The sequence below is a fragment of the Gymnogyps californianus genome, chromosome 11 (genome assembly GCF_018139145.2).
Source record: "Gymnogyps californianus isolate 813 chromosome 11, ASM1813914v2, whole genome shotgun sequence".
Taxonomy (NCBI): domain Eukaryota; kingdom Metazoa; phylum Chordata; class Aves; order Accipitriformes; family Cathartidae; genus Gymnogyps; species Gymnogyps californianus.
This window is the reverse complement of record NC_059481.1, coordinates 5,531,240-5,558,760: the sequence shown is the minus strand read 5'-3', so window position 1 is coordinate 5,558,760 and position 27,521 is coordinate 5,531,240. Positions and strand designations below refer to the sequence as shown.

Sequence of the window (27,521 nt, the reverse complement as noted above, 5' to 3'; positions counted from 1 at the left end):
TAGAACGTGTCAAAGCATTTTGTAGATTATTCTATTCCAAAGGAAAAGCATTTAAAGCAAATATGCTGAAACTGTGCAAGCTAAAAATCTGATTGTGACACGACGAAAGCATGTACTGAAGAGACATCCACAGATGTTTTAATACATTTAAAAGACAAGCACATTATAATGTCTCTTGAAACTCATCAAAATAATTCTGTTCATAAGCAAAGTACAACAGACTGCAATAGGATGAAAACTGAAAAAAGAAGGGGGAATGGTGAAGAAAAATCAATAGTCTTATGAAATCAAACAAAAAAGTATATGCTATTTGATACATTTATAAACAGGCATGTACCATTTGGGTTATGAAAAAAGACGCGTTCGCTTCCTTCCAACTGTAAATCTTATTGGGGCTGAAAAGCAGGATTTACAAAACTTACCAGGGATTTCTAGATATTCTGCAGGCCAGCCAAGAAAGTAGCTCTGACTGCACTGCTGGACAGCCCAACATCCAAAGGGATCCAACTGAGCATGCCCAGATCACCTATACAGTGTATACCACTTATACAGCTGGCCAAGTCCAACTCCTTCCCGGCCAGTAGATTCACTGCTTACACATTGCACAACAAATGTAATTTTTTTCTTCTTTTTTTAAGGAATCTGCAGAAAGAAAGTTGAGAACCCCATCAATTGCCCAAAGGCATAACTTCTATAAACAAAATGTAACAAACTCACATAATAATCAGACTGATGAGTGGCTAAAGATCTAGGCGTTACAGCGTTCTAGATCTGTAGATCTCTTCCCTAGAGATTAAAAGCAGCCGGCCAAAGTGCTTTTCAGCAGTTAGTGGATGGCACAGCTTTGGCCCATCCAATCCTACAGCTTCAAAACTTGTCTGACTTAGACCCAGCTATACAGTACTGCAGAGTACTAAGAAAATGCAAAGGTTAAAACCAACAATGAATGACATAATGCTTTATTTTCACTTTCACCTTTTTCCCCCTTCAAAAATATAGATCTACAAAGAAAAAGTGAATCTTCAGTGATAATAGAGGAAAGAGCTCAGAATTAGGTTTGACCAAGTACTCTTCAATTTCTTCAACCACTAAGTTACATTCACATGAAGATACATGTGAATCTCTTCTGCCAACATCTGCTAGAAGAATTACATACTTTTATTATCAGAACCATTCCTTTGCAGCACTACTTTAAAGAAGCTGTGCCAGATAAATGCACTGGCTTTAAATACTTATCCCCCAGTTGTAGTATTAATCAACAGTTTTCCCCTTAACAAGTGAACTAAAAAATGATCTTTCAACCAGGAAAAAAAAAGTGATAGTAGCTAGCTGTTAGCCTTTGTATACAAGCTTGGCATCAGAAGCCCAGCCCACCTATAAGATTATATCAACCCAGACACTCCTCATACATTCAATGCCTGCTGATTACACCCACAAGCCACACCCATCTTTCCAATTACTCCTGGCTTCATCATTCCTTTTTCCCTCTAGGCTTGTAGACAGTTCTGTATCTTGTTTCCTAATAGACATAACAAGGCCTTTGATGTTCTCATCATTTCTCTTTAACTTCCATTATAGTCAGCATTTTCATTGAGACTGAAATTAGAGCTTAGTGCTCCTAGTTTAAAAAGACTTTCAAGTAAGGTCATGAAAACGTATCAAGGGACATATATACGCTTTTTAAATGCAAAACCCTTACACAACTCATGGGACTGGGCTTTTTTACTTGAGACCACAATGTTGCTTTCAGAATCAAGCTGAAATGCCAAGCACATAACAGAAGTCCTGAAAATGCCCATCCTAATGAGGGAGGAAGAAATTTTAAATATATACCTCCTTAGTGTTTAACTGGTTATACTATGTTATGTGAGCTTGGTATTGTACACTCCTCTATGACTTACACGCTGACAATAGTAGGATAAACAGGGTAATATATTATTATAGGAGGGACGATTGGAAGCAGTTGCTCCGGAAGCTCGCAATGAAGCTGGCAAGAAGGATGTGCCCAAAGTAGAACATCGGCTTTCTGATTCCCAGGTTCACACCTAAGTAATAACACAGAAGTTTCATAGGTAGGACTTGAAAACTTCATGTTTCCGATACATTTGAGGAATGAAAATTAAAGCACTCAATTAGCCAATGGAAATTGCCAGTCAAAGTCTACTAACGTATTGATAAAATGCTTCTTGGGACATGATTATAGTAACATACTAACAGAGGCCCCTGTCTTTTTATTAGATACTGAGAGTCAAACCTGGTTCTCACAAGGGACTTTTTGCTCACTTCGTAAGAATTTAAAATCACAACGGTTTGTTAACATTTCTAATCATCTTAGACTATGGAAAGTTATGAGTCTTCCACGAGTCCATGTTTGAAGGCATACAAAAAGTATTATAAGCTGTGTGGTTTGATAAGAGCAGTTAATCTGCTTTTTCATGAGATGAACACTGCTCTTCCCCTGCCCTGTCCCACTCCTCTTCTTGAATAGGGAAATTTCTAGTGTAAGGGGAAGGTAAAATTCTTTTTTCTTCCCCCTTTTCTCAATTAAAAATGTATTAAAGTCTTAACAAGTTTTCATTCAAGCACTCTGCATTTCAAAGTGCACGAGCAGGTACCCACATATCACAGCCTTCTCCACAGGCACCCCAGGTTTTGGCTTTTTTCCTTCAGTGTCTGCTGTTCTTGCTCCACCGTTACATCCAGGTTTTTAAGATGCCTGCAACTCATTTTCAGGTTAGCAGCAGACAAGCGGCTTCTGCTTCACCCATGAGAATATTCTGTCTACTTTCACCGGTTTCATTTGCCTTGGACAAAGCCTGGTACAGAGAAGACGCCATCCAAATGGCAGTGTAACATCAGCAGGACCTCCTCATTACCCCACAAAGTTCATGAAACGTAGTAATTCATGAGGAAACTGAAGCTGCAGGGACTGAATAGAGAGAATAGAAAGGCAAGGTCTTGCCCGCTCAGCGAGATCAGCACCAGGAAGACCTACTTTAGTTGTTCTTGGGGGCCAAGAGAGGGTGAAGAGCACACTCTAGATTTTAGCTATAAGCATCACATATGAATTTTTAAATTGCCAGGAAAAAAACATATTAATTTATTTGCAAACAGCTGAAGTCTCAGAGCAAAGGACAGTTAGTTTGGGGACTGCCTGACAGCCCCATCATAATAGCTCATTATTTTCATGCTTTCATAGCCTAAGGACTTTGGGCACATAAACAACAAATAAACTTCCGAGGATAATTCAAACATAACAAGAATTCCTTACTTAAATGAATACAAGAGTGAAAGCAAAGAACGGTTCCCAACATGCCATACTAGTATGTGACAAAGTAAAATCAATGAAGAAAGATAACAAAAACCTGGGAGTTATTTTATTTTTAGGCACCTCCCAACCTTTTCTTCTACTTGCCAGTGTGCCTTTCTGGCTGGCTGAGCTAGTTACTCAAAGCACCTGACAGTTTCAGCTGACTCAAGGAACACATTTAAGCTTTATCTGTGCTGCAGAGTTATTTGCATCAACTCGGAGTCTGTTCTTTTGACAGTTGTCTCATTTAATTGAGTAAAAAAAGCTGTCAGTCTAAAGAAACTGAGCCCAAGGTAAACTCACTTTGAACTAACCATCTGCCAGAGCATCTCTCAGGACAGCCAATACTTAAGGATACGTTGAATCCAGTTCTCTGGATCCCTAATTAGATCATTCCTGAATTAAACTGTCAATGGCCCTAAAAATTCAATGTGCACCTTGCAACTACAGAGATAAATCTCTTTTCCCTAAAGATAGGCATGAGGGAAAGCCCACAAAATGGCTTTGATAACAATGCAGTAGAACAAAAACATTTTCACAACAGATTAAATCCATACAGCAAGCCCCCAAAATATCAATTTCTATAGATATGCTGATCCAAATACAGGTTTCCATGTTATATCACAGCATAAAAATAAAAAGCAGCAATATCCCAGAAGAGGAGAAAGCAGATAATATTGCCCTGGGGAAGATTTTCTTTCAGTTCCCAACAGTACTGTGGGTCAGGCCTGGTCAGGTAATTTACTAATTGGTGTGCATATACAGGACTCGTGGCTGTTGCAGGTCCACAGCCTTTCTAGCTACAGTAGTAAAAGAATTAACTACTTTACATTAGTAAGCCAGCAGATGAAGAACCAGATTTACCACTAATGTAAATAATGTTACTGAGCCTCCATCATAAGTACAGCCTGATGCATACATAGCAAGGAGCCTGGCACTATTAAAATAAGATTTCACAGGAGTCTGATGCTCATTATCAATTACACACTCCACTGGCATTTTTTTTTCTGCAGAGGAATCATTTTTAAATTCACTCCTCTATATGGATTCTCTAGTGTCTAATAATGAGTACTTTCCTTTAATTGCATGCAATTAAGCCTCTTCTGTATGCTGTTCTCACAAAACTTGCAGATATGTCATTATCTTTGAAACATCTGTCCTTCTGTCAAACATGACCAAAACTGATGGATTAAAAAATAGTGGTGGGAGGGGAAACATATCTAAAATTGAAATCTCCATGAAAGAGCAAGAATGAAAGGGAATATGAAGATGACAACCTTGAGGGTAAGAGAGTAAGAAAGGAAAAGGAATGAAAACATCCTATGATTAGTTTATTGACAAGAAACAAACACAACTTGGAATTCTATCTGTGTTCATACTGTTAACCAATCTGCCACTTCAAACCTTCCACCCTTTTTAAACCTCACCGTTTTCATGTTCAAGCAGGTAAAGCAACATAGCACTGGAATACAATTATTAGAGACCTTCAAAAGCTACTTGAATCTAGTTAAGCTTCTCTGAAAAGTCTAGACAGACCATTTCAGGGGCTGTAGCTGAGTGCTGGAGAGTTAAAGATTAATTTAGCACTCTTAGCAGACACAAATTAGCCCTATTTATCTTCATTTGAGGTTAGAGTAGTTAGTGTCCAGTCTTGCACAGAAAACAAAGCCCTGAAATCAGGAAAATGTAACTGAAAAGGCAAAGTAATAAGGCAGCTACTTCTGTGCAACTCCATTTACAATAGAAGGTGGGAAGGCAGGAAAAACAAAAACTTAACTCAATGTACAGCGCTCCTCTTCAGGCTTTTTCACTGTCTTACTTTCATCCTCAGCATCCTGGCTTATCTAAGAAAACTATTTGTCAGCTAGCTGAATTCCTAAGTCACTGAAAATTAATTCCACATTTGTAGTTTCTTTGGTATATTCTCAACCCTTTGAAATACACAAGGAATTAATCCATTCAAAGAGGTCTGTTGTTCAAAGCTACCCCTTCTCTTATTTTTTTGAGGAAGGATTCAAACAAATAGAAGAGCCTGGGTTTTACAACATGCATTTTGTACCTGGCCATGACCTGCTAATCTTCAAAGTCTATTGATCCATGAATGTTTCTGGAGTAAAATCACTGATTCTTTGGAAAGTCATAAAGAGGCAGCTAAAACAAGGATGTCTGGGGGGACCCCTGTAAATAAAAAGTGAAATATCAAATTACTGTAATTACATAAAGATTTTCAGCTATTAAAAAGTAGTATGTATTATGACAGTTTCCTGAGGATTCCTGGTTTTGGGTTTGAGGCCTCTTTGTTTGTGTTTGGTTTGTTTTTTGTTTTGGTTTGTTTGTGTTTTGTTTTGTTTTTAAACAATATAGTGGTATAAAGGGCCAAATTTTACCCCCAGTTATGCAATGTGTAGATTCTGACAGCAGCTTCATAAGTGCATATGAAAGCATATTTAGGCTCTAGAGTTAGTCATAAAAATTTAAATGATATTGCATATACAGAGCTGGAAGTATATTTCCACTTCATTCAATCTGAAATATTTCCCAATCGGTGGCAGACGTAAGTTACTTGAAGATGAAGAATATTATATAATGCTTGAATAAAAGGAATTTGAAAAGGTCTCAGTTTATAACAATAATTGCATTAGATCTGAAACAGACTAACTGCAGTGGGCCACCTATTCTCAACATACAGTTTTGACCTTTTTTTTTGCTCATAATGAATTATGAGTATGACTTTTCTGACTGCTGCATTAAGCCTGTAAAGAATGTAACAGTCATGAGAAACGACGGACTCTTCCTGCATTAACAAGTACACAGGGCTGCATCTCTCAGTAAAATCATATTCAGCTTCGCTGGGTTGACAGCCATGCTCAGCAATTTGAAAATTATGCCATTTAAATACACAAAGATCCAATACTCAACCTCACAACAATTATTTTTTTAAATCTTGGCTAGAAGGAAAAAGCAGAGAGAGATCATTTGGTCTCAATTTATCTTTGCCCCAGAAGCTGTAAGTGGGGAAGTACACTCTAAATAAATTTACCCACCTCTAATTCTTACCTGTGAACCACGCTGGTGAGATGGATTCCTTTGACTCCTAGCTTTAAGCACCCATGGTGTCAATATGTGAGTTTGCTGTACTCTAACACACTGGGCTTGCTATACAGAATTTTTACGGTTTAAAGGAGAGAAACAGGTACACTCAGAGTGATTGCCTGACTTAATTTGGACATCAGTCCTCAGAAGAGTTACCCTCTTATATTATCCCCTAAAAACACCCACTTCTTTATGTTAGACAATAAGGGGCATTTTGAAGAACTAATTTAGATATACATATCTACTGTGCAAACATCTATGTATTGTTAGATGAATCCTACATGAGATGACTACTCCATGTTCTGTAATTTGGATGAGTAAGAGGTATCAATATTGCATACCTAAAGACAATTAGTATTAGAACACCCTATGGTAGCTATCACTGTGGAAAGTGAAACACAGTAACTCTTCTTATCAACCTTGGAGACTTGCCCCTTCCCTTCTAATGCTTTTCAGACAACTAAGAAAGGGAAACCAGATAATGCAGACCTTACTCGCCTGTTTGCAAGGAAAATGGCTGGAGCTTCATGGCCACTACAGAATAATGAGGATCAGAACAGCTGTAAAGTTAGACTTTGTGGGCAAACTAGGTAAACATCTTCCACCACAGCACTTTATGTTGTTGGACTTACAACACAAAATAATGCAGCTGAGAGTCAGCATGCATATTATTCCACCATGGCTTAAAGTAACTATTATCAACATCAAATACTTGAAGCAATCCCAAAACCTGTAGAGTACATTACTCACTCATCTGGTTTCCAGGCATCAGAAGCCTCTTAGAACAGATTTCTCCCATCTTCTGCTCTTTCCCAGTCTGTATTATGCATTTTCTTAATTTGCCCATTAATCAGCTATCACACAAACAACATTTTCATACTCCCTTCCTCAGCCCAAACAGCAGCTTCCACTTGCTCTTCAGGATTTATGCTTCCAGAGACAAGATCTACTCAGGATACCACTGGGATTTTTCCACATTTCTGCCAGAACTCTTTAGTGTCATCGGCACACACATAACCTCCACATAAGGATCGAGGTAAAATCTGATGTAGGCATCAGAATACACCCTCTCTCACTTGTCAAATCTAAATTGAAAAGCACTATTCACTCTTGGAGAAAGTAGTTCTTTATACTTCAGGTTAGAAACTGGCAGCCTTATCTGCCATAGAAGGTACAAGTTCCTCAGGATTCCGTACATTAGCCTGTCTGGGGAAGAAATAGAGCCTACATTCAATTTTTTTTTTTTTTTTTTTTTTTTAAGTTACAGCTATTACTGTGTCATTTAAAACAAGTGAATAAGTAATGGCCAAAGTATTCCCCCTCCAAAAATTCCTTTTATGTACATTACAATGCCACAGTTTTGATTGTGTAGTATACCAATGACAATAGCAGCAATGCTGTTCTTTCAGCAACTGATTTTAGGAATATTGTTCTTTTTGCCTTCAGGAGCCCACATATTTGATTCTGCTTGTTTAGTAAGACTTATTTGCATTGCGTGACTATTTCATACCACACAATACTGATCACATATCCAGCATCACCAAGTTGAAAGCAAACAAAAAACCTGGCACTACTTTTGCTTTTTACAAACTCTAAATAAATTGATTTAAAAGTAAAGAGTTATGTAGGAAACATTCTGAGAGCCATTTAAACTTCTGCATATGTTTATTGCCACTTCCAGCGAGCCGAGGGCATACATGTAGACTACACCTGAGGGGTCCGTAGTCTGCTCTCAGCTAACCTAAGCAATTAAGCTTCAGAGTATGTCACAAAAAACATTCTTTTCCCTCAGGCAGAGTCTTACAAAGAGAAGAAAAACAAAACAAAAGCACTGGTAATCAGCCTCATGCCAAAAAAAAAAAACCCCACCAAAACCCAAAACCTCTGGTCATGGTACCTCTTAAAGCATGGCTGGGCTAGCAGCTCCCTTTACCAAAGTACTAGTTGTAACGGGGGCTCTTTTCGCAGCGAATATTAGATACTGCCTCTTTAATATTCAGAACTGGTAGTGACTACTGCCAGCCCATAATCTTAGCTTGTTTTCAGCAATCGGCTAAAGTTACTTGTCAAATCTGTACGCAAAAATGTCTTCAAAGAGACCGGAGCTTAATTTTGTCTAGCCAGAAGGAAGGTTGTTAGGACAGCGATGAGCAAAGCTAAATTTCATTAAGCTATCACAAAGTTTACTCACCATGAAAAACACTTGGCTATAAATGAGGAATAAGATATATAAGGAATAAATAAGTGAGAAATACCTACGGGCGAGAGACTGAGAAGGCTGGAGCACAAGCAGCAGATAGGAGAAAAAGCAAAATAGTAAAACAAAGTTATTCCAACAAGGCACAAATGAAACACAGCTTATTAATTCTCAGTGGAGGGAGACCTCAATTCCATTACACTTTCAACACACAAAGCATACACGTCAGTAAAATAATAATCTACTGGAACATCATTTTTATTAGTTTGATTGTCAGTACTTATCTTACTAAGACAAAAATCAACACTTCGTCAAACTCTTTCCCAGCTGTTTATCTTTCAGAAGCAGCACTTCAGTGCTTCAATTTAGCAATTTATGAGCATACCTGCATCTGCTCTGGTTGTTCACCACATCAATTTTCTGAAACAAAATCATCTTGTTTCCATTAATTGGTCATTACAACATGTTGATTCCAGCAGTTCATCATTTGTTATAATTTTGTCAATTAAAAAAAAAAAAATCAGCCTGGGAGATGATCTCTGCTAATGGGACACCACATCCCCTGCATTTGCTGTTATCTAAAACCTTCCTTTGCTGTTTTAGAATTGCTTGATAAAGCTTCTTGTTAAATGGTTTGAATGAAACCTTCACATTCAGGATGTTTTACTGGGTGGTTAATTACACCATAATTCTAGCTTGGCACCTCCATCTTCCTAACTGGCACTCAATCTCAAATTTAGAAAATGTTACTGATCCCATTTATAAAAAAGCTTATGTTCAAAAGGGGTCAGAGTTTCAAAAATCACACAGACCCATAAGAGGAGATGAATTTTCCCAACTGTTCACTGAAAGCAAATACAGCACGTGTCACTATCAATTAAGCAGATGTTCATTTTTTTTCTGAAGATGCACCTTTCCTCTAGGAATATAAATATTTCACTTAAATTTTAACATCCAGCAGCTCCCACCATCTTCATGTTGGAAAGAGAGCTCTTTAGAAACCTGCTTAGCTTGGAAATGAAAGCTTAAACAAGCTGCTAGTTTGAATAAATATAAGAGTATTTTTAGAAACAATTCTTGTGTTAGAAAAGTGACTCCCATGCCCACTTGGGTGTGATAAATGCTAAGAGTAAAACCTCTTCTGCTTCCTTCTACCATACAGAAAAGAATGAAAGAAATCAATGTTGTTTCACTGCAGATTTAACACATAATATCCCGGTAACACTTGCATTAGCAAGATTCAAACAGAAAGAAGAGCAGAAGCTTCCCTAGTCTCTTGGGAAGCAGTACAATCTACTTCAAAAGGACAACATGTATATATTGAGGAGGTAAAGAAACAGAATTTCAAGAGATATTTCTACTCCTAAAATGGGAATTTTAATGCAGGACATTAGTGATCTCAGGAAAGATGCAAAAATTAGAGAGTCAACAGAAACCTAAACCATTTTTTAATAGCCGAGTATAAAAAGGGTCTTCAATATAACTGACAAAATCATGATGAATCAAGTAGCTGAAAATCAATTGACATAACAGTGATGGAAAATTAATGGAGAGTCACTACATTATTAACAGGATTTGAGTGACGCCTCAATGTGAGGTCTTCATACTAGAATTAAATTTTTTTGTTGTTATTTGCGCTGGTTTCTGGAAGAAAAGCTCTAATTCAAACCTACTGCTGAATTTGATCCGTGTTTGAAATGTGGTGTACCATGCACAGTGCAATATTCAGTTATGTTAATTGCTGCTTTGGGTTTTGATATGAGAAAAGTCCATCGCCTGCTGATGGTTGGGATTCCATCTCTTCTCCAGCTTCTGAAGGGTACACAAACCTCCTGTCCTCTCAAGGCAGACAGCTGGCATTATCGCTATTCCGAATTTGTTTATCTAAGCTAAGTTCAGGACCAGGAAGGAGGCAGCAGAAACCGGTACGGTTTGGTTTTGTTTTAATATTTTTACCAGTTCTCTTATACTCTGAGGGAAGACTTCTAGCTTGGTTCTCCCAGAAGAATCTCAGCATTAGGTCTCTGACAGAGAATCCATTTGCATCAATTGCTGCAAGCAAATCTGCCCCTCTTCTTTTGTTAGAGGATACTTTCTCCCTTCTCACCAAATGTGTACAGATGATGTTGCATCCAAAATACACCATTCCAAATGTACTGATAACATATTTGCCAGATTTTCCCAATACAAGAGAAGATCCGTAAGGGGCCAATCATTTCTTCTTTGGTTCTCTCTTCCCTGTGCTCACATGTTTCTGAATTTCACTAGTCACTTCTTTTGTCAGAATACTTTAACTGGTTGTAGTCAGACTCCTTTTTACTCTGAAGTCTGTCAAACACAGGTTTCTCCAGTGCTCCCTGAACATATGAACCAAAAAGCAGGTATTAGGCTTGTTTCTCTGGCTAAAACCAATGGCAGTGACCTATCTCCCCTTTCCAGCAAAGTTCACTTTAATACAACTTCAGACTTCAACTACCAACTAGCTTTCCTTACCAATTTTAACAATTGCCTGCTTCAGCAAGATACTGTTAATAAAAAGCTGAAAGGATGACTAACAATATTTTGGATATCTCCAGTTCCTGAAAGTGCCTTTGGATAAAGTTTGCCCTTAATCCTTCTCTGTAATACAACCGCATACGAGCAACCTAAAGTTACATAACATACTGTATTTCAATTCTTTTCACATCCCGGATCTGAAACTCCAGTTCACATTAAACAGGCTTTGATGGTTGATATCATCAACTTACGTTGAGCGAACACTTGCATTTTAAGCTCAGAACCTGCAGTAGCATTTCATGTGGCCATCAAACCAGAGCCCTCCCAACACCCTTTCGTCCCCTAGCGCTGCTGAGCCATGAGATTCTCATTCTTGCTAATACCTGCTCCTGGCTATGACATGTCAGGAACAGTCACACAGTGACTGTGGTCATCTCACACATACTACGGCTGAACTTGGCAAGGGGGGTATGGAAGAGAAATAGGTGTTTTTCCCTGTGTCCAAAGGAGAAGGTAGTTCTAGAGAAAGGGAGTTTTAAAGCCCAATCATCCCTTTCAATTTCTAAGTACAGATTTGATCAGGTAGACTAAACCACACGAAGCACTACTATCAAGGAATTCAAAGAGTTTGTGTTTGTGGCTTTCACGCTCTCCTGCAAGACTTTTCCCCCTTGATAACTCAATGGACACACTAAGAACTCTTACCTGAGACAAACTGAATTAACTTCTTGCAGTGTAAAAAATATACAGTATGAATGTTTCAGAACCCTGTCCCACTCTTGACCACAGTAACTCTGTGGACACCTGTATCCAGACGAACAAATGTGATATTCAAGAAAGCACATCACATCTGCACTACATCCTTCCTATTTCACCATGTGAAGTTTTAAACAAATTTGAAGGAACTGACACCTTCCCATTTGGAATATTCATGAGCAAATTTCACCCGCGATAAAAAACAAATTTATAACTACATCTGTGCCACTGAAAGGAATATATTTTTCTTCCAAATTGTCCTTAAGGAAAATGTGAAGAGGCTATTTATTATGGCAGTGCCTTGAATAATGTGTTTTTACATTGTATTAGAAACCTCTCCACAGTGCTAGAAGCCTACCTGGTTCTGCAAAACTGAATGATTGCCATATTACTATTAACTGCAGATTTGAAGACAAATTACAAATAAAAGTGTAACCTCTAAAAGGAGGCAAGCAGACTGCTTAGTCCTTAATAAAGGCTGGTGGAAGTCATGCAGAACAACTTCATGATATGATTTAAATCTGAAGTATGTTTTAAATGTAAATTACCTTATTTAAAGGTATTAAAAATTTCAAATGCCTTAATTTTAAGATAGCTGAATTATTCCCTGTATGTTCTTGGTTTATGTCTATAGCTTTTTTTCCTCAGTAATGTCCAGCAGTTACAGGCACCTCTGCTTAGAATAAAACACATTGGAAAAACATGAAAAAGAAATGCAAATCAAAAGCAATGTGTTTACAGAGAAAACATTACATTGGAAAACAATAATCTAGAAATATTTACTTTTCTGGAGAAATATCACATAGAAATGTTAGCATTACACAAAAACTTCAACTGCTTACATTTATACTTAAATGTGGTTGCAATAATCAGACACTTCATGAGATATACTAAGAACAAATTTCTCTGTGCTGGTCTGGTCAAGATATGCCGAAAAAATGCTCACAACAGGTAAGAATTTATACCAAAAGAAGGAATACTGCTTCCCCCCATTCCCCGCCATTTACCTATTTCTTGCAAAGTTTTAATACATAATATACTGCAAAATCTTTTTGTAGGACACCACAGAACTGTAGTGTACAGTTTGCAGGGGGATCTGAAGTCTTTCATATAAATTAAACCATGTAACTCCACTGACCAGTAGTGGTGTAATTGCTACTTGATAAGAGCTAACCACAGGGAGATCCCTACAATCTCCTGAAGATTGTTAAGCACTGCCTATACAGCAGAGCCTCTGCTAACACAGCTGTGACAAAAAACATTGCCCTCCTCCCCAGCCCTCACTATCTCCAGCATGACAAGCTATAGCTTGACAGAGGACAATTTTTAAGGAAAAAAGTTATGCTAGCATTGCTACTCTCTTCCCTCCAGCACACGATAAACTGATAAATGCTCCCTTCTGCTGGCATAGCTACATCCACACCCGTAATTTAGACTGCAGTATCAGTGACAGAGTGTGAATTTTTCATTTCCTGGGCCAACAAAACACACAGGTATCCCAGGGACACGTGGTTGCATAGAGCTAATCTTATGAAAGGACACCTAGAGCAGAAGCTGAAGAATTAGAAGGAAAACCTTTCAGGCATAGCTGCTGCCTCCTTCTCTGACACTGACAGAGGGAAAAATGCCAGACTTCTGCCTACCCCTTCCTTCTGTAAGAAGTAAATGCCTAAAAAGTCAAACCTTGCAGTACCTTCTATGGCACTTCAATGGCCTAGTGGTGCTAACTCACTCCACGGACAGGGAAATAACAGGTCAACTCTCTTGCATCTCCTGCCTTTTTCTGTCCTAGTGATTTGAAACTCAATGCATCTCAGGCTAAACCTCCATACAGCGTAGTCCATAAGCACTTCCATGACTTCTCAACCATGATCATGGCCTGAAGAGGCCCCAAGGGGCAACATTACTGATATAGCAGTACACAATCTTGTTTCTTATTTCCATGTAGGGAAATAAGAGAAATGAATGAGAAAGCTACAGAAATAGGAACAGACTCCAGAAAAAGTGCAATGCTCACTCTGACATCATACTATTACTCTGTCCCCTCCCAAATACATATTACAATAACTTGTGATGTCTTAAGCTATTGCTCAAACACAGTAAGATACTCTTTTTATCTTAAGCATGGGTTGTGTCTGCAATAATTTCATTATAGCTTTCAACTGTTTACGTGACAAATACCACACAGGTAGAAAAGTAGTTATCATTTAAAGTGTCTTGGAACATTATGACAATAAGATTAGAGTAAGTCAGTAGAAATAAAATAGTGCCATAACCAAAATATATTCTACCTGTAAGGGAGGAGAGACTGATACACAAGCCAGGAATTCAAGAGAGAGTAACATGAATCCTGAATTTCATGTGTACCTCTGCAAAGCCATCACTTGACTACTTTTTAAAGCAATTTCTCTTACAAGCCAAAAATAGCTGGTAGTAGCCTCTAATATGACATTAGTGCTCTTCAGAACACCTCAAAATCTGTCCCAGGACCATCTACCAGAAAGTATACGTAGCCCTTTAGTCATGGACAAGGTTTTGAAGAAGGAACTGCACAGCTGCCTAGGAAGTTAATTTCAAAAGACAACAACAACAAAAGGTATCTTAGTAGAAACTACCAATCCCAAGCTCTTCCCCTTGATTTAAGGCACCAAGGAAAACAATATAAACCTTTTCAAGGGAAGCTTGGAACTTATCTCACCATTTAGGTTACAAAATGCATTTGCTTCATAAAGCCTCCTCACAGCACCCCACTGTTAGATCACAACTTCCCCCCCCCCTTTTTTTTTTTAAATATGTGCACTGTTCCTGGACCATAAAAACAGGCTTTCATTTTAATCTGCTTAACACACTGTGGGAAAGGGCTTCTAATTTCACAGCACAGAGATAAGACAAATAATTCATATAACACATTAGCACAACATCTACGGCGAAAGCATTTAGTCAGAGCTCATTGGAAACAATAGGGTGCTGAAGCAAATATGTGGGAGGCAACTGTTTGAGACCCCACCATGCACTAAAATACATTTTATTACATTCCATAGTAAAGACAAGATCACAGATTGTTAATATATGAATTGTCCAGAGGCAATAAGGCAGTAAATTCCCCTCCCCTCAATAGACACAGTAGCTTCCCCCACTACTCCAGTCCTTTTCTAAATGTTTTTTTTCAGGCTGTTCTCCAAATCAGTCATCTTTCCTTTGTGCCCTTTCATTACATTTCTTCCTTAAGTGTCACATCTTTCTTTTACTGTTCATTACCCAAAACTACTCTGTTCCCCCTTTGGCTTCATTTACTTCCTTTCTGGGTTTTTTTTTACATTTTCTATTGCTGCCTTTCCAGAGCCGAGTTTGTTTCCAGTGCGCGTTCTGCTGTGTGCACAGAAAAGCAATGCAACAAAATATTTTCAGTATATTGGCACGAGTCCCCACCTCGCCACTTGTGATCATTTGCTCTCAAATCCCTAAAGACATTCTGCTTTGAACCTCTGCTGTGGAAAAGAAAAGAAAGGATACGTGGAAGAAATTCAGAGGAGACTTGCCAATTGCAGAGATCTGTGACAAGCCATTTCTACAGTCTCTAAACTGGGCTGAAAACAACAGGAAGGTGGACTTGGGAACACCAGTCAGCCATTTCAGCATATGGCTAGAACAGAGAAGCCCAACGCTGGGACTAAATACAGCCTGCTAAATGGAAGCTTGTGGCTATCCGTAAATGTAGCTGCTCAGTTGATCCTGGCTTCGTCCCGAATCTTTTGTCCTCATCCCCTTTAAGGTGAATGTTGTATGGGGGAGCGTTCTTTGGAGAACTGAAACTGAAGATTTTAGTGACAAAACTCCTTGAGCCTGTTTCTAAGAGATGCAAGCACTGCTGGGGAAAGTTAATGACTAGCTAGAATTTTGGAATGATTTTGCTTCCCTTTTAAAAAAAATTATCTTCCCTTGTTCTTCTGCATAGCCTTGGATATTACACTGCTAGTCACACTAGAGCATCTCTGGGACACTGCTGACCTGGCATGATAGTTTCAGTGGGGTATTATAGTCAAAAAAATTAACAACTGCAACTTCTCATGAACTAGAGCCAGGAATCTTTAAAAAGAGGTGAAGTGGCATAGGGTAATTTACCCAGAAAAAAAAAGGGGAAGAGAATTCAGTTATGGTCAAGCCCTGTTAGAAGCAGCCAAGACAGCATAAACAGATTTTGACAACTAGCCAAAATCTAGAGAGATAAATACCAATAAGCTAAGTCACCTCAACAGTCAGCTTTCTAGATTTTCTGCAGGTAAGTCCCTACAATGTGTTTCCCCTTCCCTCCCCCTTCTCTCCATCAGGAAACAGAAAAGACTTTTTGATTGTCATAAGAATAGAGCTAGGATTTCAGCAATGACAAAATAAAACTTTTAGTAATCTTAGCAAACACATTCCATATACAGCAACAGACAAGTGCAACTCAGGTTCTCTACACGAGGAAATCCTTGCTCATCTCCTAACAGTTGTTCTTAAGTATGGACATAAATTCTTCTCCAGCAACCCAGCCACAGTACGATCCTGCAAGCAAAATTATAGCAGGGTAACAATGTATCTGCCAAAGTAATTACAACTACTCACCCAGCCCTACCTACCCTGAAAACAACTCATCTTTTTTCCAAAGTCATTTTCATTGGTATTAGAATTTCATATTTTTATTAAACAATTTCACAGTGCAGTTCTTGATTACTAGCAGTCCTCCCTTGATCTTTACTACACATATACCCCTAGCTCTGTGCAGTGAAGTAGTATCACTGACATCAACAGAATCATTCACGATGTTTAGTATTAAACACATATATAAACTGTCACAGGATCAAGTCTTCTGCAGTAGAGCAGAACTCCTCTAATAGCCAAGAGTAGCTTTCATGCTGCTAACATATGACTGACCTTAATCCAATCTCTTGCAGATTCATGTTCATGACAATCAGATTACTTGAGTTTTTAAAAATACACCTGATTTTAGCAGAAAATAATATACCATTACAAATGTCAAGAGTGTTGAATGGCAATAAAGTCCGTAGAAATGACTTACCCATTTGGTTTTTTTAAAGACTCTCAAAGGGTAAAGACTGGCTGGCCATTGACAGATAGACAAAAATGCTTAGAGACTGAAAGTACAGCACTACATATTTCTTCATTCATTATTCCTCCAAGCATTGACACTGGAAAGGGTTGCTTTTGTGTTTTTGCTAACAGGCTTACTTCTACATGTATTACCTCAGAAACACTATGACTCAACGTCAGATGTTAATAGTTCAGAGTATATTTCATTAGAATTTTCAAAAGGCCTCTCTGTAACAACCCAGGCAGTAAAGGACCCTTCCTAACTCCTATAATGACATAATATGACTTCTATAATGACATATCTTTTGATATGCCCTAGTTTCCTTTGAGATTGGTTTCATTTTATTTTATTTTTTAATATAGACAGGATTTAGAAGATGCTTTATGCTGATAGTTTTTGACTTCAAGTATTAACAAAAGCTGTATTTTAGCCTGTCTTATCAAATTTCAAGATTTCTTTCAACAGAATAGTTTATACCTTACCTTTCTGCCCTTAGTTGACAGATGTAATGCAGCACAGCCTTCTAACTGATTTACATTTGATACAGACTTCGGCAAAGTCATCTACCACTTCATAAAAACGCATTTTTTCCCACCTCTACCTTTGAAGAGAAACTACGAGGGGAAATCATACTTTAAAGTATTCTCACACTTCCACAACAGGAAGAAAATAAAACCTATGATCTGTATTTCACAAGCCTTGGCCTTGGTTTTATCCTTGACTATATCTAACAGACCTTGCTTCAGTGCCAAAACAGTCAAGTCAAGCTCTACTAATACATAATTTAAGTCTTCCCCATGGTGTCTACAGTTTTGCATATATATGTATTTCAGAAGCGTATGGCATACATTTCTACATAACTATGGAGAAAAATTCCTCTCATATGTGAGGAGTTGGCAACGCTATTGGATGCATACTTGATAGCACTTATACTAAATGGTCTACCTCTGTTTTTTGATTTTTTTATTATTATTCTTTCAGCCATATTTTCAAAGCCAGCTGCAGCCTTCACGGCCATATATTCACCATTCTTCACACAAACTGCCTCTTTGGACGAGCACACCCTTTCTAAGGATTTTTATGTGAGTAATAAAAAAGGGGGGGGTCTGTTCAACCTCCTTCTAGGAGTTCAGGAGTTTTCATTTCCATCACTTCTGTATATTAAACACTTTCAATCCATTTGAACAGTTGCAGAACTAAAGCACACAGACATATTGTCAATTAATGCTGTAAATATCCCAGAGTCTGTACAAAATGAAACATTTAAAAAGAACAGCAGCACCAGAGTTTTTCACTCTCTGATCACTACACCTGCCTCATTAATCTCATGTACCCATGTGAGGTAAATACATAGTACAACTACAAACTAAAAATCAATAAAACCTTTAAAAAGGTTTAATTTGATTCTACAAGGGAGGTTATCATAATCCAACTCCGCTTTCTCACATTCTGCTAGCAATTTCTCTCAGCTCAGTTTCAACTGCTAACTTTGTTCTCCATCTTGCTATCTATCATGCTGTTATAATGCCAGCTCAAAAGCTGTTTGCAACAGCACAGCAATTTCTCAGAAGTTGCCAGCTTCATAGTGTGTTCCTTTAGAAGTGCATGGAAATTATTAGATTAAATTACAAATGAAAGACTCTGCAGTTGGTCATGATTACTGGAACATATATGTACATTCAGTTGATCATGAATTTTAACTTTTGTTCCTTTACAGATCATCTGTTTATATTCTGTTTTGCTAGATTGTATAGGAAGTGAAATTGAAGACAACTAGAAAAGAGCTATATGTTTTCCCCATACTTCCCAATATCCTCAAAAGGAAAGACTGTGACACCCACCTCTCCCATCCCCTACTGGCTTAGGGTCAACAGATCCCCTACAACCATTTTTAAAACCTCTGTTAATATGACCACATTTCACACATAGCAGTGCAACTCGCTATTTAAAGAACGCAACTGTACAGGAGTCTGCTTTACAAAGCAAGACCTGCAACATCCCAGTTGTCCCCCCTGGTTTGTAAGATTTCACATACCAGCATAGGACAAAACAATTAATACATCTAGAAATACCTGAAGAAAACATTGATCATGCCACAACTGGTGATCACAATAGGGAGAAGCAGCAGGATCTTCGATTATCTCACTGCTGGGGGTATCATTTTCAGGAAAGTATTTCAAACCAATTTCTTGACCATACACTGCCACTGAAAATATCGAGTAATTTTCTACAGGAATAGAGCTGTTTGACCCAATTCCAATGCAGATAATTATATTATCTGTACCTAAAATCCCTCTGAGCGTTTCCATCAGGTATGGTATTCTTCACTTTCTGTTCTGATCTGCTTAGCATGGCTGAGCACCATTAAACAGCTGTCAGATTCCACACAAGAAGTGGCTGGATTTCAGTAATAAGCAAAATGGTTCCTGATAGCGTTTGAAACACCTGGGGATCCTTCCAAATGAACAGTGCAATGAAGCTAAACTATAAGATTAAACCACTGTAAAATAAGCCCCACAATGTCTTCATAAAAGTACACACCCTAATACATTTAGTCTCTGAAGAGCTCAGTTGTTGCCGAGAATGAAACACACCTAGATGAGACTTCAGATAAGAGTATGAAGAATAATTCACAACCTTTACATTCAAGAAATTAGACAATTAACTCCTCGTGACATACAGCCCAAGCTATTCTCATGTTTCTATCAGCACAGACCATCTACAACAGATATGGTGAAGTGCTAAACCATGAGTCAGAGAACAGAGCCGAGTATGTTAGTTCAGCTATCACAAAACACAATACCAGCCTCTTCCTCATTTTCAGTCCAAGGAGATTTTATAACCAACGTTTTAAAGAAGCAAGCAAACTAACTGATCACGAACATAGTTAGAAGTGAGAAGAGGCTTTCTAATCATCAGTACGGCAAAGCTGTAGAAGAGCCTCCTATCAGAACACTGGGGCCAAAAAAAGCTAACAACCCTTAAAATGAAGTTCGATACGTTTATGACATGAATGGTGTAACATGGATCTAGCGACAGTAGAGGATTTAGACTCTGCTCTGCAGGGCCCTCCTCTACATACCTGTAAGAGTCTGTGCAGGTGAGGAGGCATGAATTGTCTGCAATCTGTGGGTATACATAATCTTAAAACTAAAAGCTCTGTAAAATACATTTCCAGAAATGATTATCAGGGCTACAAAGACTGCCTCAGCAATAGCTAAAACACAAGATACTTGAAAAAAGAATGAGAGGAAGAAAAAACAAGACAGCAGAAATCTGCATATGAAGTGTGGAAGCTTCCACCCATCCCAAAGTTTCTCCAACACCTTACCTGTAAGAACTTCCTCTTCTACCAAAGCCACAGAAATTCAGAAAACTACAGAATATCCCTAGCGAGCTCAGCTCTAGGTGTAAGTGTACTGTGACAGAGAAAAAAATTCAGCTCCACTTGAGAAGCAGCCGCTGCTTCCCCCCACAACATCCTGCCCCAAGGAACTGAAATGACAGGAAGTCTTTGATGGTACAGGTACCTATATCTAAAACATCTAGGATGGACAGACAGCTGAGGTGATGACAATTGCCTCACAGTATAGAAATGGAAGGCCCTAAGTAAAGTGTATTGTTCCATTTTGACAGCTCCCTGTAAACTACCTAGGCCCGGTATTCCCCTTTCCCTTCCTCTGCCTTCCACAACTGTGCAACACCAGCTACTGCTGCCTCTGACTATAGCCCCTTTGCTTCATGTTTAGAAGCAAGGAAGCACCGAATCTGTAAGCCATCCTTAAGCTACACAGCACCCAGACTTGCCAGTGCATTTAGATATAAACCCAATTTTAATTTAATTTTTTTTTTTACACCTGTTTCTACAACTGTGTGTCACTGAAAACACGCTCTTAAAAATATTTCAGCAGAGAATGAACAGAGATCACCTGTTCACTAATGAATTTCAAGAGTGATACAGATATCACAGCAATTTAAAACTAGCTTGGGTTTTTTCCCCTCTCTTTTTCACTGGGATAGTTCTCACATTAAATCCACTGAGATCAATTGAGTCATTCCAGATTTTCCCCAGCACACATTTTTGTAGCTTAGAAAACAAATACTAGAAGAAAAAAAAAAAAAAAAATCAACCTCCCAAAGCTGAAATTGCCCTTTCCATTCAAATGCAGTGCTATACCCAAAACTGAAATTGTCACACAGCCTGTTAATCTCCATTACAAAACATGTTCTTTATTTAGTAAAATTACAGCATTTGGTTGAATGATAACAGTATTTACATACTTGTTTATGAGCTCCTGAGATGTTTCTCAAGCAAATAAAATAAGAGAATAGGTTACGGTTTATTGAAATAAGAGAACTACATTGTTCCTAAGAGAACAACATACTGCTGCTATTATTGCTCCTATGCTACAAACATTTAAAACAATGTTGTCCTTTAAAGGATTCATAGCACATATCATTTACCAAAATAGGACTAAATCAGTGGTGCATGCAGAATAGCCCTCAACGATGACAAAGGCAACCCAAAGAATGTACAGAAAACATCCAAATTTATAAAATTCAGAGAGTCCTCCTGACAACAACACATGAAATTTTGTACCTCAACTATGCTCCCTGGAATAGTCTAAATCCAGAAGTGGAAAAAATCTAGCAATAAAGGAATTTTTAAGGAAAAGAACTGATGTCACTATTAATGATGTCACATCCCTACTTGTGGAGCATCACCCAAATTAAAACAAAACACAAAAATCAAGCCCCCCTCAATCTATTAGCAGAGAAAGGATCAGGTTGAATAGATGACATGATAATAAATTCAAAAGGCTTCTGGAAAATAGCACATACTCTTAAGTACCTCAACAGCGAGAAAGCAAGAACAAGTACCTACATAGCTACAGCTTTCTATTATTAAATACAAAGCATCATAAAAATACTTATACACAGCATCTTCCAATGATGCAAGAGCTGCCTTTAAATTTTTTTTGGCAAGACATTCTCTCTTGATTGTCTTACCACTGAGACCAAGAGCTCTGTTCCAAAAAAAAAAGGCATTTTTTATCAGATTGAAAAGCTTTTTATATAATTTTCATTTTTAATGAGACAATAGTTTTCTATTAAAATATAGTTTATTCAATTATGACTATTTCTAAAGGGACTAGTAGAACGTTAAGCCTTAGACTGCAGCATGGGGAGAACTCCATGGATGTCAAAGCCTGCAAAGTGAAATGAATGGCATTTAACAGTCGCAGTCCAGGGCCAGAGCTGGTGAGTGAAGCATTCTTTCTACTAACCATGGCAAACCACAAACCCTTATTGCAGAACACACATGGACTGAAATTCAACCTGCTGAACAGTGACTGCTCTTAGGAAAATCTTAACAACTAGTGTCAGCAATAAAAGTATCCTTTTGGTGGAAAACCAGGCTTTTTATTCATTTCTTACTTTTTCCATGTATGGTGTCAATTTTCTAACAATCAGTTTTGATATCAGACTGCAGGTAATTTTCCGAAACATGTAGATATGCATGCATGCTCCCATATACTAAATAAATCAGGTAACAATTCTCCATTTGAAAAGTGCTTTTGATAACTCCTGAATTTATGTTTTCAGTTAAGTATTCTACACAGCAACACAAACAGCATAACCTTACCAAAATAAAAGTCAAGTTACATAAGGATCTGGCACTCCAAACATGTTTGTATATCAAGGAATAGGGTATTTTGAAATGCTAGCATTATAGTAGCTAAAGCTTCACTTAAGAATTTATGCCATAGCAAACTTCCCCCACTTCTTCATCAACAGCCCTTTCTTCAATTTTGTCTTCTTCATTCCCTACGTAAACTTGTTATTATAAACTCTGAAGTATCAAAGCAGCTTTGCAGCAGGTGCAACTTAAAATAAAGGATATGAAAGAAATATTTCTAGTGTTTTAAAAGGTTTGCCAAGTAAAAAAAAAAAGGATTTTTACAGTTAGATGTGTGTGCCTGTGTACGTATATTTATCTATATATCTGTATCACTCCTCCATACAGATTGCACGAGTGTCCAGATCTGCCAGCTTATAACACATTACAGAATCATGACCCGAACAGGTAAATTCTTGAACTCAATACACAGCTGAACATATATGAGCTTATGAGGTGGCTGTTCTAAAAATAATTTCACCTGCACTGGTCACAAGTTAAGGTCACACTGTTGCCATAAGAAATAAAGGACCATATGCAAAAAAAGCAAGAAATCAAATTCTATTTCAATAGCTTTAAAAAAAAAGCTACAAGTCTATAGGGACACCTAACACCTAATTCATTAAGTCCTGATTTCAGGGAGGCCAAAATGTTAACATTGTCACATTTTCCTGCACAGTTCTGTATCTTCGGGTTTTAACTATTAGAAAGGCATAATCAGCTGGTGTGTAGTGTGTAGGTCAATTTATTTCCAATACGCTAATTTATGCAACATTAGCACAGAATGCCAGCTCCAATTCTCTTACTGTTTGCACTCTAGGAGTAGACTTGTATTTTCTGCCAACTCCATTACATCACCGAAAAAACCCAAACATTTCTTTTTTTCAAAACCCTGCCGCTCTCCTTTTCCTTCTCCCCTCTCCCTTCCCAAGCCCTTCAAAACCATACGCCAATTACTGCCGTAAGCTTTATTTCACTTTAAAGACTGCAGAGCCACAGTATCCAAGAGCGTTCGCTATTGTGTTGCACACGGATGCCTCCATCGCTGACCTTCGTTTTTTCATTCAGACTGTTACATAACCCAGCGCCTGCTTGCGTGCGGCGAGTGTGAGCCTGTGCGAGTGCCCGCGTGTGCCCGCGTGTGCCTGCGAGTGCCCGACCCCCTCCCCCTTCCTTATTTAATCCCGGAGGAGGAGGGACATATGGGTCAGCAGGTTAGCAGTACCAAAGCCTAAACAATTCGGCACCGCGAAGAAAACACCCTCGCCGCCAGAGCCGCCCGGTCTGCCCAGCCCCCCCCTCCTTTTCGCATCCGTACAGAAACGACAGCCGAGCGTTACATAATTCATGGGATCCCAAAGTTACCCCCTCCTCAAGCCCGCCGGAGCCGGCTGCCGGCTCCCTGCCGCCGGCCCCGCTCCCCGGCAGCACCATCTGCCCGCGCCGCCGGAGCCCTCGGCCGGGAGAGCCGGGGCGGCGGGGGGGGGGGGGGGGCGGCGTTGTGTAACACCCGCGAACTACGGCCGCTCCGCAAACATCCAGAAAACTACCCGACAAATTAAGGAAATTTTCTCCAGTGTTTCTGATTAACCTCGTTACATAAGGCGCTTGCATTCCAAATCCACTCTCGCAAGCTCTAAATATACCCCGCGCAGCCAAATGCTCCCTGCACACACGCCCGTGGCCGCCCGGCCTCCTCCGGCCGAGCCCGCTCCTCCTCGCCTCGGCATCCGCCTAACTGCGCGCCCCCCGCTCGCAAATCGCCTCTAATTAAATGTTTCGGCGTGTGTCATCTCGATGGCTTTTACTGTACGCGGATTCCCCGAGTGGGAAGCTGCCTGGGAAGGGGGGTGTGGCCAAAAGGGGAAAAATACTGTAAAACACAAGCCAACACATGATCAGCCATATTCCAACCTACAACCAAAAATCCCTCCATCCGAGGAGAGACGGTCTCCCCACCGCCGGCGGCCGGGCATCGCTGCCCCAGCCCCGGCGGCGGCTGCCGAGGGGGATGCCGCTCCCGCCGGGCACGTACTTTTCGCCGCCCGTCATTTCTTTCAACAGCCGTGTGTATTATTACATAGCGTTATTTCATTAATTTTCACCCATCACCGAGCGCTTTTACCGAACGAAGCCTCTCTAGCGCGCTCCTCCTCTTGCAGGAGCAACGCTTCAGAAATTATTTACAAGTAATTAAAGCGGCAGCCTCCTCCCTCTCGCACGTCTCGGCGAACTCCGGCGGTGTTTGAAGCCGGCGCCCCTCACCATGCCCGCGGCGGGGGCAGGGGCGAGCGCGCCCTGCCCGCTTCGCTCCACGGCGCCCGGCAGCGCGCAGCCCTCCCGCCGCCGGGGCTCGCTTCCCGCCGCCGGAGCGGCTCGGGCACTACCGAGCTGACGCCAAACTTCAACCGCCCTGAGCACCTTCAGAGCTGACCCGCACGACTAAAAGACGCGATCTGAAGCAGGAGAAGGTTTGGCAGCTAGCGACAGAAAAGGGGGGCTCGTTTGTTTGTTTGCAGCGTTTTATTCGGGGGCCGGGGGGGAGCGAAGGAGAATCCACGGGAGCAGAGACCCCCTCTGCAAAGTTGTGCACCTTCAAGAAACAACAGCAGCTACGAGATCACCCGCTCCGCGAGGAAATCATTTTTAATACACACTTAAATGAATTAAGGGAAAACGGCGCGCAAGAGAGTGAATAAGACACCCGCAAACCGCACATCTCCTGTTTAATCACAGATCCCCCATTCACAACAAGCCACAGCACACCAGTTGAGAAACTGTCAAAAGGAGACAGACGAGGGGGAGAAAGAAGGGGGGGGAGGAAGGACACTGCAGCTTTAAAAGTTTGTTCCCTTGAATCCCAATGCTCCTGCTGTTGCTTTATATATTTATAAAATTATGTAATTTCAGGGGCACAGTATCCATCCGGATACCAGAGGCAATAAACGAGAGAGATAGGAAAGCACCAAACACCGCTCAATATTTTCATTGCATTTGTCCCTCCTCCTGCAGCAATTAAAAGAAGCTATAAAAGTTTGCAAGGTTTTGCAGGGGGTAGAAGCGTGGCTTGTTTGCGTGCGCGGCTTCAACAAGCACGAGCAATAAACCAGAGGATTAAATTGCTGCATTTCCCCCTTCTCTCTTACCCCCCTCTTCCTATTCCCACCCACCCCCCGATCCCACTCCCCCGGCCCCTCCCCCTTCCCCAAGTCTCCCTACCTCTGCTGCTGCTGCTGGAGTAGCTCTGCCTGCGGACAGGAGCCGGCGCATCGCTTTTCCGGGCAGGCTCCAGGTTCACCGGGGTGTCCCTGGCGCCGGCGGCCGCCTCGGAGACGCTGCTGCCCGGCTCACTGGCTGCTGGATCGGGGGCTGCCGGAGCGGACTCCATGTTTTTCCCAATGTAGATCGCTTGGAGATGGCGAGCTCCTACACTCCCTCTATCTTCTGTTTCCAGCGCAACTCTATGGTAGGAAAGCAGAAGGGAGAGCGCGAGCGTGATCCAGATGGGATGTGAGCTTGCCTGCCTGTGACCACAAGCAGCGCTAGCGAGAGCTGCACACCCCCCCGCCCCCGCACCCCCCGCGCTCCGCCGCCAGCCGCGCGCCCCGCGCCCGGCATCGCCGCCCTCCGGCGCGGCCCCAGGGCGCGGGCCCCGGCCGGCCGCCGCGGCGCGGGCCGGCTGCGGGCCAAGCCGGGCGGGCGCCCGCGGAGGCGGCGTGCGAGGCGCCTCACGGCCGCGGGCGGCGGCAGGAGGGGGCGGCGGCGCCCCCGCAGCCCCGAGCGGGGCTGGGGGACGAGAAGGCGCTGCCGCTGCCCCGGGCAGGCGCGAAGCCAGCCCGACCTCCGTCTGGGCTGGGAGCCACGGCTCGACGCGTGCGTGGGGCCCGTCCAGCAAGGTCACCGGGCCCACGAGGAGCTCCCATCTCTAGCCCCAGTACTGGTGGAAGAGCTTCTAAGCAGGGCTGTCTTTTCCCCCATGACTGTTTCAGCTGAAGCTGCATCAGAAGGTGCCAGCTGTATTAAGTGTCTCCAGACCCACGCACTTAGCAGCCGTGCAGCCGGAGAAGGCAACGTTTCAGACAACACCTCTCTTTCAATGAAGTACGCTTTGACGTAGGACAAAAGGTGACTAGCAAGGTGCCAGAAAACCTCCAGATCTGGTCTGACTTCCGCAAGCACTCTTGTGCAGTTCATAGTCTCAGTAACAGTCAACTCCTTGTCCATTACCTGATTTTAAAATAAAGTAACAGCTGCCACGAACAGTGTGCTGAAGAACACATCCCTCCTGTGTAACAGAGGCCATGTTACTTGCAGCCCTACTGCCTCCTGCACAGAAGGTGCTAAAGCTGTTTGCTTTGACTGTTCTGACTGGAAGCACGGCCTGAGTAGACCAAATCATGACATTTGTACTGATAGCAGTACAAGCTTTTTCCAAATGGTACTGGGTCACGTGCAAGCAGCTGATATGCCTCCTTCTGCCAACCAGGACTGCTGCTACGGCTTTCAACACTGCTGGTACCTCATGAAATTTGTAGGTAAACCCTGGACAAATCCACATTCTGCAGTCTAATCACCAGTATTGCACTGCTCTGTCACAAATGGTGGCTGCTCACAAACAGCTGTGAAATATACCTTGAGTCCTATTTGCCCCAGGAGCTTGTCCACAAATTGGATTACATCTTGCACTGCCGATAGTTCTTTTAGTGGAAGGGTAGAGTCTTGGGTCAGTTGACTTGGAAGTCCTGAAGTTCCAATTACCTGTGTCTGGAAAAAAAAAAAAAACCCACAATAGTTCTGATTATCTATTGGCTACCTGCATCTGAGAGAGAGAGGCAGAGACTGCAGAAGACAGAATAGCATTAAGAATGATTCTCCATTTATTTTCAGAGCATGAATA

General features: G+C 40.8%; 1 protein-coding gene across 1 annotated transcript in view; it reads right to left on the bottom strand.

Annotated features, from left to right (window-relative positions):
- RORA (RAR related orphan receptor A) overlaps window positions 1–27,521 on the bottom strand; it is a 443,992-nt gene that overhangs the window by 359,020 nt on the left and 57,451 nt on the right. Inside the window, exons 3-4 of the mRNA XM_050902961.1 lie at window positions 27,257–27,388; window positions 25,844–26,085 (exon numbers count right to left, since the gene is read on the bottom strand). Coding sequence (XP_050758918.1) covers window positions 25,844–26,012 — 169 coding nt within the window. The 5' untranslated portion in view covers window positions 26,013–26,085; window positions 27,257–27,388. The remainder of the gene's footprint in view (window positions 1–25,843; window positions 26,086–27,256; window positions 27,389–27,521) is intronic.